Here is a 12,157-nt window from a genome sequence, read left to right on the forward strand (position 1 = left end):
ATGGGATGCAAAGGGCTTCCTTCCACCTCACAGCTCTCGTGGCAGGGATGAAGCCCGGAGGGTCGCGGTCGCGGTGCTCCTCACGGCAGAGGTTGGAGGCTGGAGCACAGATGGAGCAGGAGGTCAGGCAGTGAGAGGAGCCTGGCACTGTGTTGCTGTCCCTGTGCATGGTTTTCATGGGACTCTTGCCTTTTTGCAGCTGGCGACATCGTGGCAGAGGCTGCAGGTGTCCCGGTGTGCTTTTGCAACTTGCAGACATGTTAAAAAGTAGCGGTGCTCAGTGCTGCTTGGGTTATCCAGGATTGCACTAAGTGACATGGTTTGGGTTTATTAATGCAAAAAGTTGTGGTTTGGCTCTTCCCTTTCTCTACCACTTCCTCGTAGTTAGCCTGAATGCTCCCTCTCCCTTGCTCTCTGCCTCTCTCTTGCATTCCCTGTGGTTTCTAATTCCATGAAACGAGGATGATGCCAAAGCCTGCAGGCAGGTGAGATCCATTGCAGTGCAGTAGCTGGTAGCTGGAAAATGACAGCCCCTTGAAAATGGGGTGAAGAAAGAAAAAGTTGCGTGTCCAGAAGCAAAAGGTAAATTGACAGTTTATGATGTCTCCTCTTCCTGGTCGGAGTCTCTGCAGACTGAGTTTAAAAATACAAAGCAGAAAAGCGAAGATAAGCACGTGTTCAAAATCCCATTGACAGCTTTAGGCCCAGGACTAGAGAAAAAACAACACAAGTGCAAAGGATGTTTATGAGACTAAATGTTCTGGATTTGTTTACCACTCCTCTGCGTCTCTGCCAGCCTCAGCTCTCCCTGTTCAGGAGGAGTCAAACGGCTGCTTTGGGCTCGGGGGGGATTTCTGAAGCAAAACACATCTTTTTACTCCGGAAACTTCCTTCCCTGTTCATTCACCAGGACGGACCAGGCGTCTAACAGCCCTTTTCTCCAGCGTGGTGCAGGCATGATTATTTATTCTCAGTATCACAGCAAAAAGGTGCTCCAGGGTGCCACGGCACGGTGCCATCCTGCTGGGGGCTGAACCTAAGCGATGCAGAATAAGGTCTTTGTGGATGCTGCAGTCGAGAGAGATAGGGTAGGATATGGGTGAGAGGATAAGGAAAGGCACAAAGAGATAAAGTGACTTGCTTGAAGAAATGCAGTAATGCAGCTGCACTACGAGAATCTAAGGCTGCAAAGCCCTACTCCTGTTCTTCTTCATCCTCTCTTTGTAGGGGCCATCAATAATTTGACCATTATGGGTTTCTCTTTTATTGATTTTCTCCTGATTCCAGGAAGGCTCTGGGGTTGTGCTGCGTCTTGCTAAAACCAGAAGTATCAGATTCTCAGAAAGACGCTAGTCTTCCGAGGTTTTCAGACCCAAACTATTTAGAAAAGGATTTTTTGTCTGTTTATCTGAACTTGGAATGAACTGCTGAAATGTTTGAGGTTTGTCCCTAATAAAAACAGGGTTTTGAATCACTGAAATATTCCGCAGCATAACTATGGCCTAAAAGTGAGCAGAGGTGGTTGTGCTTTCCTGGGACGTGTTTTGCTTGGAGTCAAGGCTGTTACTTTAAACTTGGATTCAGAGATGCTGAAATCTTGCGAATTGATCCCAGAGAGTTTCTGTCCTTCTCTTTAATGGTGGGAACCTTACACCCGCAGTACGAGTTTTCATTTGCATCTGAAATCCGTAAGATTTGTATTCAGACATGAACCCTGCATGAATGTTGCCTGGGACCTGACGGTGGCACGGGCAGGTTAAGCCCTTCTCTGTGCTCACTTCTGCTGAATGTCCCCAGCGTGGCAGTTCCCAGCCCAGCCCCTCGGACTGGTGCCGTGGTCTCTCGTGCCCCTCATTGCCCACCATCTCCTGCATCGCATCCATTGCGGGGATTCCTGGGTGTTTTGCGGCATCGTGCAATGCCGCCTGGGTGCTCTCTGGCCATGTTTTGGCCTGGCCTGTCTCTGAAAACTTGGACCATTGTAAAGGTCAGGCATTGCAGCAGCAAAAGACATGGAGATATCCTAAGCTGATGAGGGCTGTTGAAAAAGGAACTTTTCACTAACACAGTTTGGAGCCCTAAGGTGAGGAAGTAGTTTCCTTGTCAGAGTTGTTAAGGCTTAGAAAGTGTTTGGTAAAAAGCAAGAAATGCCACTTTAGAAATACTCTGTTGGATGTGCATCATTTTGATGTCAACCTTTGTTAGCCGTGCCTTGGTAGGAAGGAAGTTGCATTTCACAACACAACCACATCTCAAGCAGAAAACCTGAAATTTCCTTTTCTGAGAAGGTCAAAACAAGACATCACAGCATTTTTAAAGCTTTGTTGCAACTTCATTTTCTTCCAGCCAGGAAGTTTGACAGAAAATAAACCTTGCCATGAAAAGTTTTGTTTTCAGCAAATCAACATTTTGTTTTTCCCAGAGAAAAAGGCTCCTGGAAAAAATTGTGCTCTGGGGTTGGCTTGAATTTGAACAAAACAACAGTGTCTCCTAGTGGCTGACTCCAGGGGAATGGCCAAATCCATTTTGGCTTCCAAGTGTCTCTTCCGTAACCCTCCTCCTCGATCTTTGCTCATCAGGGAGTGAGAAAAGTGGGAAATGAATTGTGCTCTGAGCAGCAAACCGTTTCATAAGCTATAAAAATATCCATGGCAGGCTGTTTTCTAGGCTCCAGTTGGTGTTGAAAGAAGGTAATTATGTTTGAAGGCAGTATCACTGGATGTTTGGCTCATCTGCTGTTCAACTTCCACTCTAATAATACAAAAGCTCACATCAGCAGCTCGGCCAGCATGCAGGGCTATCCATCCTTGTCTCTGCCCAGTGGGCCCTGCCTCCGGGTCATGGCGGGTTTGCACTCCAAACATCTCACGTTACAGCAGTCCTTGTCACCGAATTAGTTCTGCCTTACCCCAAATAGGAGCACTAAAGGATGATGAAGATCTCGCCTGAAGCACGAGAGGCTTTGCGGCGTCAGCCTCGCCCAGGCTCCCCCCGTCATCCTTCTTGATTCGCGGGATCAGCCTCTCATCACGGCTATGGATGATCTCATCTGTGTCCTCTCCTTTCCTTCTTCCTCGTGCCCTCTCTCCCTGCCCATGAGAGATCGCTGCAGCTTTTTGTCTGCACTCTCTGAACTTGTATGTGAAGTGAAAGCCACGGCGCTGGGGAGGAAGCGGTAAGGACACCAAGTTGTCGAAGGAAATTGGCAAATCAGTTCTGGCAATTATACTGGCACATTAACTGGTCGCAATCCCATATTTCAACAGGCCGCAAAAATGTTGGGGTTGCCTTACAGAACAGGACGTTTTAGAGCATAACAACTAGCATATTCTGTTTATTTGCCTGAGGGTGTTTTCTGGTTTGTCCAGCTTGGACTTTTCAGGCTGGACACCGAACTTTTTTGTAAGGCCTCCCAAAATTGTCTCATCGTACTCATCTAACTCCAGGATTGGGGATTTTGAAAAGATCCCCAAGTATCCCAGTTTTCATGATAAAATCGTGCCTCTTGGCAGCACATCTGGCAGCAGCGAGGAGAACTGGGGGAATACAGAATCAGGTTTGGCTCTAGCAGATGAGACAACTGTCGTACTGCAGGCTGCAAGGTACCGTAGGTAGCAGTGGGCAGCTTCCCTGTGTTTCTGGATAGAATCAGGGCTACAGAACCACTCTGTCCCATCAGAGCTGCCCAAGCTGCTGCTTCCTTGCTGATGATTGTCATTAATTTTCCAGCTTCAGCACTCTAACGAGCCATCCTTGGCCTGCCGTGCACATCCCAGCCCAGGGAGGCTCCTGCTGCTGCCGGGAGGGACGCAAGAATTTAGCAAGTTATTTTGCCTCTTGTCGAGAATGCTCTTGCATAACCCCAGCCGAGGGGAAACCGAACGTGCCAGCCACGTTTGGCAAAAATAATGATGCTGACAAATGGCTCGAGGATGCCGCCAGAGCGGTGTCCTGTCACCACCATCGCTCGCAGTGGGACCGGGGGCTGGCAGCCAGCGGGGCTATTTCAGGCGTTGTCTGTGCTGGGGAGCTGGTTAGATGCCATCCTAGAGCAGTCCTCTCCTTCAGCTGGGCTTCCCTTGCGAAGGAAAGCCCTCTGCCCGGGATGTTTTGGCACTGTCAGGGAACGGGCACGGGCTGATTGCTGCTGGAGAGGGAATTGCTGTCCCTGCAGCCAGGAAGGTGGAAGGAGGGCAGCCCGGGGGCAGTGCCGCCGCTGGGCTCCCTGCAGCCGTCTGGGCCACCCTTGCTAGCGACTAAAGAACTGAGAATTGCACAGTCCTTCCCCTGGTGTCCCTTAGTAATTAGTGTATATGGATTATAATCATGAGGACTGAGGCTCTTAGTGCTCTTTCTCTTGGATAAATGGTTGAGCAAAAGACAGTCTATTGCATAAAGTAATTTAGCCTATGAATGATGGTTCATTAGCAGCCTACAGACTGTCGCTGCCGATAGTAGGGGATGTGCAGGCTCTTCCTGGCTTCAAGTTAACTCTTTCCCCCCTCTCCTTCAATTGCTGGGGATTTGCTTTGCAGGGTGTGGAGTTAAATGTGGTTGTGCCGTGGTATTACAAGGGTCTTGTCCCTTCAGAGCCACAAATAAAGCAGCAACAGCCCCAAGAAACTGCCAACTATTAACATAGCGTCTAATGACGGATGGGGAATAAAGGAAGCTATTATCAGTCAGGAGATGAGTCAGATATGAAAATAACACCTTTTTTCTAGACAATATTATTACAGCGAGGAAATGAAAAAGACTCATTTTCTTTTACAAAGGAATGGGTCGTGAGCATTAGAAATGCGCATTGCAGAGCTTGGTGGTGTCAGAGGGAGTAGCTCGAGTAAGTAACAAACCCCAGCCCACCGTTTGTGCATGTCCTGCTGTGCCACGGTTTTGCCGTGAATCAGGAGCCCAGGTGCTGGGCAGACATCGCTGCACTCCCCAGGAAAGGAACTTCAGAGGCTGTGTCTGAAACACGAGGTTGTAGCCCAAGGTAACTCGGTGCTGATGGAGGAGAGAAATGGAAAGATCAGTTCTTAGAGGTAAGCTGCACACAGACAGGTTTGACCAGAGAAACCCACTGCCATCCTGGAGGAAATCCTGACACGTGGAGCCGTACTGCTGTCACTCTAACAAGATTTGCTGTAAGTTACTGACCAGGATTCCAGGAGGAGAAATCATCTTGTTTTGCTTTCAGGGGTGATTTCCAAAGGCACTCAAGGGAGATAAAACTATTGATCCTACTGACTTTCACAGGTATTTGTTTTCTTAATTCTTTTAAGAGATGTCTGCAGGAAAAGCGCTTTCTTTGTATGTGAATGGAGCTACGCTGTGTCGACAGTGCTCCTGCTTTGGATATAGCAGGACACAGAAAGCTTTGCAATAAAAACAGCCTCACCAATGCAAGTCTAAATACAAGACTTACAAGCCATAATACCCTTGGTAGTTGTTGCAAGAATGCACAAGTGCTCTTCTTTGTGTAGCTTCAATTTGTTGGGCACAGATATAGGGCATAGTTGTTCTGCAGTTGCTCCAGAAATGGGCTGGGATTCTGTATTTCCAGTAAAACTCCTAGGCACTGCCCATGATGGTTGTCTGTTTGTCCCCCTCAGATACTTACCTGCCTCTGTGGCTCTCCGAGAGGAACGCAGGAAGCCACAGCATTTGTGCATCGTTATCACAAATCCCAGAGGGAGAGGAACATACCAGCCCGTGGCCATTTCCTCTGCACATCTGTTTGACCATGTTGCTTTTTTGCCCCATAGCCAGACGAGTTGACCAACGCCTTGGAGATCAGTAACATCGTCTTCACAAGCATGTTTGCCCTGGAGATGCTCCTGAAACTCCTTGCCTTTGGCCTCTTCGGCTACATCAAGAACCCGTACAACATCTTTGACGGGATCATAGTTGTCATCAGGTCACTGCCAGTTCTTTCTTCGCTGTGGCTTTTCTGCCAAGGGCTTAGGCCTGCTGGGGAGTGGGATGGGGAACAGGAATGACGTGGCATGCATTAATCCAGGGCTCACTGGTTATCATGGGCTATAATTACGCTGGCCTTTTAGATTCCCCCCAGTAGAAGGGCCGTCCAAAGTAAATGGACCTGGCAGATGGAGAGCAAGGTCTATTTACGCCACATGTCTGGCACGGTGGACAATTTTCCACTGAAGTGCAGAACGGCTGGTCCTGGGAAAAGAGTACTGTGAGTGTCCATATCCCAGCAGTGTGCCCTCCCTCTCCCAGATTAACACGTAACAGGGCAAGCTGGAGGGGAAGAGAGGGCTGTGTTCTGCTATCCCCTCCCGAGGCACCACCATCCCAGCCTACGCTGGGAATGTCACAGCATGCGTGGCAGCAGCTCGTGCAGCTCCTCTCTGCACTGGGATTCTTTCTAGCAGCACCGTTCAGCCCTCGGTCAGTAATTTGGGGCAGACACAGAAGTGCTCTTGGCTTCACTTGGCCCATCCCTTTGCCGCAGACAAGTGAGAAGAAACAGGGAAAAGGCCCGGAAACAAAGACCAGTCTGTGGCTTGTTAAATATTAAACACTGATCAAACCAATCCGTCCCCACAAATGTAAATCCCTCTGGATATTAGCCTGGTACAAAATTGCGGTCCACTTCTTGTGGCTAGGCTTGTGACTGTTTGTAGTGAAAACAGCCTAGCAGGAGACATGGTGTGTTATGAAGAGCCACAGAAAGTAAGGGAATTAAAGAATCAGGAAACCAGCTGTAAAGGCTAGAGGTTAGGCATGAGCATATGGCCCTGCACAACTAGGAAGCGGAGGTGTTTTTCAAAAGCAGCAGCAAATAACCCTTTTAGGGCTTAAATGGTGTGATATCCTGTAAGAAGCCAGCCTGCTCTGGGCTTTCACAGTGCAGTACTTGCTGTTAATAGCTTTTCTCCTTCTTGCATCCTGCAGCGTCTGGGAGATCATCGGCCAGTCAGACGGAGGCCTTTCTGTGCTGCGAACTTTTCGGCTGCTCCGGGTGCTGAAACTGGTGCGTTTCATGCCTGCCCTCCGCCGCCAGCTGGTGGTCCTGATGAAGACAATGGACAACGTAGCCACCTTCTGCATGTTGCTCATGCTCTTCATCTTTATCTTCAGGTACCAGAGGCTGCGGCTTCTCTCCTTCGATTAATTGTTCGGCTCGCTTAAATAATACATAGATTAGAATAACAATGCAGCGTATTTGCTAGGCTGCCTACACAACAGAAGTGCTCACAATAGACTGACAAGCAGACGCTCAACAGACGATTTACTTCTTTGCAGTCTCAGTTTTTCATGCAGTACTGTAATTCTGTAGGTGAATGAAAAACACAGACAGGCAACAACAGTCGAACAATTGTTCTGGAGTTACTGGGAGGCTGATTTAGCTGTGTCTCAGTAAGAAACAGGACTCTACCAGTCTCATATTTGAGAGGGAGGTTATACAGATTTCCAAGACCTCTGTCTGCTTGACCCTATAATGCTCCTTGGGATCCTGTTCTTGGAAACCAGATAGATTAGGCAGCTGGCAACGTAGTTTGATGTTTTCTAGAAAAATGAGATCCCTGATTTGACTTCAGTGTAGACAATTATTACAAAACATGACACACAAGAACTAAATGGCAGGATTTGATCAGTGGTCATATCAATGGTAGTGCAGAGCCCATCTTCTTGGGAGATACCACTGGCACACAAAACACTGGGGGAAAAAAAGTATCCCAAAAATCACTGCAGTCCTCACTGCAACCGTATTTCCTGCAATAATATATTTCTTCCATCTCCCTTTTTTCCTACTCTAGCATTCTTGGCATGCATCTTTTTGGATGCAAGTTCAGCCTGAAAACTGATACAGGAGACACAGTTCCAGATAGAAAGAATTTTGATTCCTTGCTTTGGGCCATTGTGACAGTGTTTCAGGTAAGCTCTGAGTCCTCCATGAAGTTTTAACATAGAGCACCTGGACAAATTATTTCACTTTTCAAAAAAAACTATTCCAGTAGGTGTCAAATTTGGACTGAAACCATGCCATAGAGTTATTAGGGCAAAGTGATTGTGTTTGTGAGTTAGCTGGTCTGTACAAACTCTGATGGAGAAATCTACTCAAAGTCATCGCTATACCTATCTGTTGTTAGTTAAAGTAAAGTCTGGGAAGACTTGGAAATTCACTCTTATTTTCCTTTCGTATAGTTGTTAAGATCAAGACCCATGGTCTACTGTCCACTCTGTTCCTATTCTGTATATCTCTATCTCCTTACCTGCTTTTATTGCCCAAAAAATGCACTTCCAAACAATTTAATTTAACTGGGATTGACAAAATAGTTTCACAAATCAAAGCAGGAGTTGCTGGCTCTATATGCTGGGAAAGTCTTTATGTAAAAAGTTATGTTTCCTCTGCAGGCAAGGTCTGTTATATATTTTAAATTACTGGCTATTCCATAATGGAACAATAAGCTGCTATTTCCAGGACATTCTAAATATAAAGATTAGACTTTTCTGTTTAAAAGCTCAGTCCTTACAGCCTAAGTGCACCAAATGGAGCACGGTGTAAACAATGTTAAGGGAAGTTTCTAAATGCAGAGTAGGTGTTCACCACAGTATTGTCTGAGGTACAAAGCAATCCAGAGTCTTCACTGGGATGAATATAACTTCTTGCAAAGTTTTCCTCCTTACAAAGAAGCAAGGAGAAATCAGCATTAGTCTCACAGGTTCATATATTTTTTTTCCAACGTAAATACAGACTTCTGCATTTATTCTAACAGTCCCGCGGGAAATAGAGTTGGCACAGACCACAAGTGCTCAGCCCTGCATCCCATGAAGGTTAATGAGAGACACGGCTCAGTGCTGCCGACTGCATTCCTATCCCCAAAGCTACCTTGTTTTCAGGAGCCACTTTCGTTGTAAGCCTGAATTAATGCGGAGCATGCATCTGTCATTTGTTTTTCATAGGCCCCTAGGTTTTTGAGCTCCAGTGAAGCTAGGAGAGTGCAAATCCCTTAGGAAGGTCCCTTAGAGCAAGGCTTTGTGAAGATGTGTATTTTTTTTTCCCCAGTTTGTCAGTACTTTTACCCAATGGAAAGTGTTTTGCTTCCCTGAGTTTCTTAAGCCACCCTATGGCATTTATCATGTCAAATATCATGTGTCCTACCCTTTCCTTCAGGTCCAGATGCCTTATAAAGAGCAGCTCCACAGGGGACAACAGCCCTGGCCTCAGGTCTGTTGTCTACTGATGGTTATCAAAGGAGACAATACCACCCTCATACCAAATAATAGGACTTAGACCAGCACACCCTTTACGTTGCCATATCTAGGATCTGAACTAGTCATTTTTATTGGCAGCAGTGCACTAGATCCTCCTGCAGAGAGGGGAGGTTTGGCCAGGAGAGAGCTCTTGTGCAAAGCTCAGAATAAAGGAATATTTTGATGTCTTATCTCGTGAGACCTGCTAATGATTATGTTTAGAAAAGGTCAAAAGGAGAGGAATAAACGAGTATGTCAGTGAGGATTTGAATGCAGCTGCCATGCGTGAGAGGAGTGGAGTAATCAGTCTTGCCCTTCACCTCTCTGCAGATCCTCACTCAAGAGGACTGGAATGTGGTCCTATACAATGGGATGGCATCTACATCCTCATGGGCAGCGCTCTACTTCGTGGCCCTGATGACCTTTGGCAATTATGTGCTCTTCAACCTTCTGGTTGCCATTCTGGTAGAAGGCTTCCAGGCAGAGGTAAGAGATCTGAGCAGGGGGAGGGAAAAAAATTGTGATGTGTAGGTAAGATTGTACGGATCAGTCTGCAGCAGTGCAAACCTCCAGCCATGCAGGCAGCCCTAAATTTGACTTTAAGGGGGTGCAGATGAGCTGGGTTGGGCATGTGAAGCTCTGTCCTTGCACATAAGGTCCCCTGGACTCTTTGAGACGTGGGTGATCAACACTTGGATTGATCTGCTGCAGGGTGTGTAGTGTGACTTTGAGGAAATCACTTAGGATGGATTTCGCTTGCCTAAATCTTACTTATGTCCTGTGTTTTGTTTCTTTATGGTGGGCCCACCACATAAAGACCATGTGTCTGGTCAACACTTGTCATGTGGAGCTGGTAGGGTGTGAGCTGGCTGAATCCAAGCCTTTCCTGGAGACTCTGCCCCTTATGTGCTATTTGAGCCTGGTAGCACAGCTGTTAGAAAAGCTGTACTGCAAGGTTACAAACATTACATTTGGAGATACTTAGGATGATACAGGGCATATAAATGCTAAAGAGAGTTTTGCCCACACCTGAAATTAATGTCTGTAACAGGTCAGTGAGCAGGGAATTTGGCGAACTGCAGGCATCTCATCTCACATGGAAAGGATTAGAGAAATGTATTTCATTTCTCAGTCAACAGTGATATACAATGTCCTGATCTCAACTAGGCAGGAACCTCAGCAACTGTGAAGGCAATTCTGTGCCACATGGTCCAGAGCAGCAGGCCACACTGGTGTAAATGTTGTAGGACTGGTGTGAAGTGGGGGCCCTTGCAGCCCCTAAGTTTCCGTCTCCCTCCAGTCCATTCCAGATCTAATTTCAGCATCCTAAGAGTAGCTGAAACCCACCATCCCCTGCCTTATCCTGCTCTTCACCGTCTTCCTTTCACATCACAGCAGATCCATTTGGGGGAGATTTATTTTAAATAAGGACGATCCATTTTGGTTGTAAATACACTGATATATATGCACATACATATTATCCAGGAAAAAAAAAAAGGACTTTTTTCAAAGTCCCAGTGCAAATGGAAATGGAAATGAATTTGAGACTTAGCAAAAATCATCCAGTCTTAGTTGAAGCTAGGAGTAGTGGTATCAAAAAGGCTTATGTCACGCTTTGGAATTGTTTAATTAATACTTCTTATTTCTGCAACCATCAAGAAGGGGAAAATTTGCTTAGTGCTGGATTGGCTTCAGAGAGACAGAGACTGAGAAACAAAATGAGAAAATGGTTTCAGTTTTCACCGCCTTAGCTCCCAAGGGAAAGAGGAGAAAGAAACACTTTATTTTTATACTGTTTTGTTTTTTTTTCACTTTTCATTTTTTCCCCAGAAATGGCATCATGCTCTTATTTGCTATGTTTGTATCACACTTAGACAAACCATCACAGACCATGGAATATAATTGAAATATTCATGGACCAACAATTCCCTTCTCTCAAGCCAGCACAGCCACATTATGTCCTTCAAGGATGTCTGCATAGATTCATTATTAAAACATCCCTCCTAGCTTCCTCACAGCACTAGTAGAGGAAAATTAATTGAAACAACAGGAGTCAAGGCCCAGTTTGGAAAAAAACAACCCTGATGTACGTCGCTCGGGGCCGCTTCATGGATCCTGGGGGCAGTGAGTGCCACCTGCCCACACAGAGAAGATAGGAGTAGTCCAGCTTTCCACTTTCAAAATGAATGGCTCTGCACTGCATTAAGGGCATCCCAATATCTTGTCCAGTGGGGCCCATGCCCTGAAGACCCACCACAAAGAGCAGGGAGGTCCTTCTTCAAGCTGTACTCCATGTGGCAGTGCCTTGAGCTGATGCTGTTTATGTCCAAACTCATGTACTTTGCTCAGTGTCACCAATCTCAGCATCTGCTTGCTCTGCTCTGGGTACTCTAAGCCCTTTGCCATATTCCTGTGCTAGTGCGGCCTGTGGCAGATGGAGGTGGACATTTTAGCCCCTAACTTAGTAAGACCAATTCAAGGAATTACCAGTATTCCTACAGGCTCTGTAGTAGTGGCTGCTTTCCTGACCAGAACGGGTTTTCCTCTAGGAGACTGGTTAGCTGAATGCCGAGTGGTTGTGCTTGACCTCAGCCCTGTTAGTAAACGGCACAGGCCATAGCAGAATAAGGTCTGTGCTACAGTAGTAGATTTTCCTCCACTGAATGCAGAAGCAAATGATGCAGTTGGCCATATGGCAGTTCAGAGAGGAGGCTTTTCAGTGGCCAGATGTGTGTCAGATATCCTTTGATTCCACCAAATCTGGGTGGAAAAAGAGGGTGTGCCAGGGAAACCCAAACAGATGATAACCATCGAGTGTGACCTGAATGACTGGAAACTGCTCCTGCTCCTCTTGTTGCCGGTACCACTGGTGCTCGTAGCAAAGAGGAGACATTGGGATCTGAGTTCTCTTATTTACCACCCATTCCCAGGTCTG

The 12,157-nt window shown here is 46.6% G+C and overlaps 1 protein-coding gene across 1 annotated transcript in view; it reads left to right on the forward strand.

Annotated features, from left to right (window-relative positions):
• The window catches only part of CACNA1H (calcium voltage-gated channel subunit alpha1 H), a 225,580-nt gene that overhangs the window by 165,263 nt on the left and 48,160 nt on the right, over positions 1-12,157 (forward strand). The window contains exons 10-13 of the mRNA XM_050713773.1: positions 5,766-5,917; positions 6,919-7,104; positions 7,785-7,902; positions 9,553-9,708. Of these exons, the coding sequence (XP_050569730.1) occupies positions 5,766-5,917; positions 6,919-7,104; positions 7,785-7,902; positions 9,553-9,708 (612 nt within the window). The remainder of the gene's footprint in view (positions 1-5,765; positions 5,918-6,918; positions 7,105-7,784; positions 7,903-9,552; positions 9,709-12,157) is intronic.

Source organism: Cygnus atratus, chromosome 15, assembly GCF_013377495.2.
Source record: "Cygnus atratus isolate AKBS03 ecotype Queensland, Australia chromosome 15, CAtr_DNAZoo_HiC_assembly, whole genome shotgun sequence".
NCBI classification, from domain to species: Eukaryota; Metazoa; Chordata; class Aves; order Anseriformes; family Anatidae; genus Cygnus; species Cygnus atratus.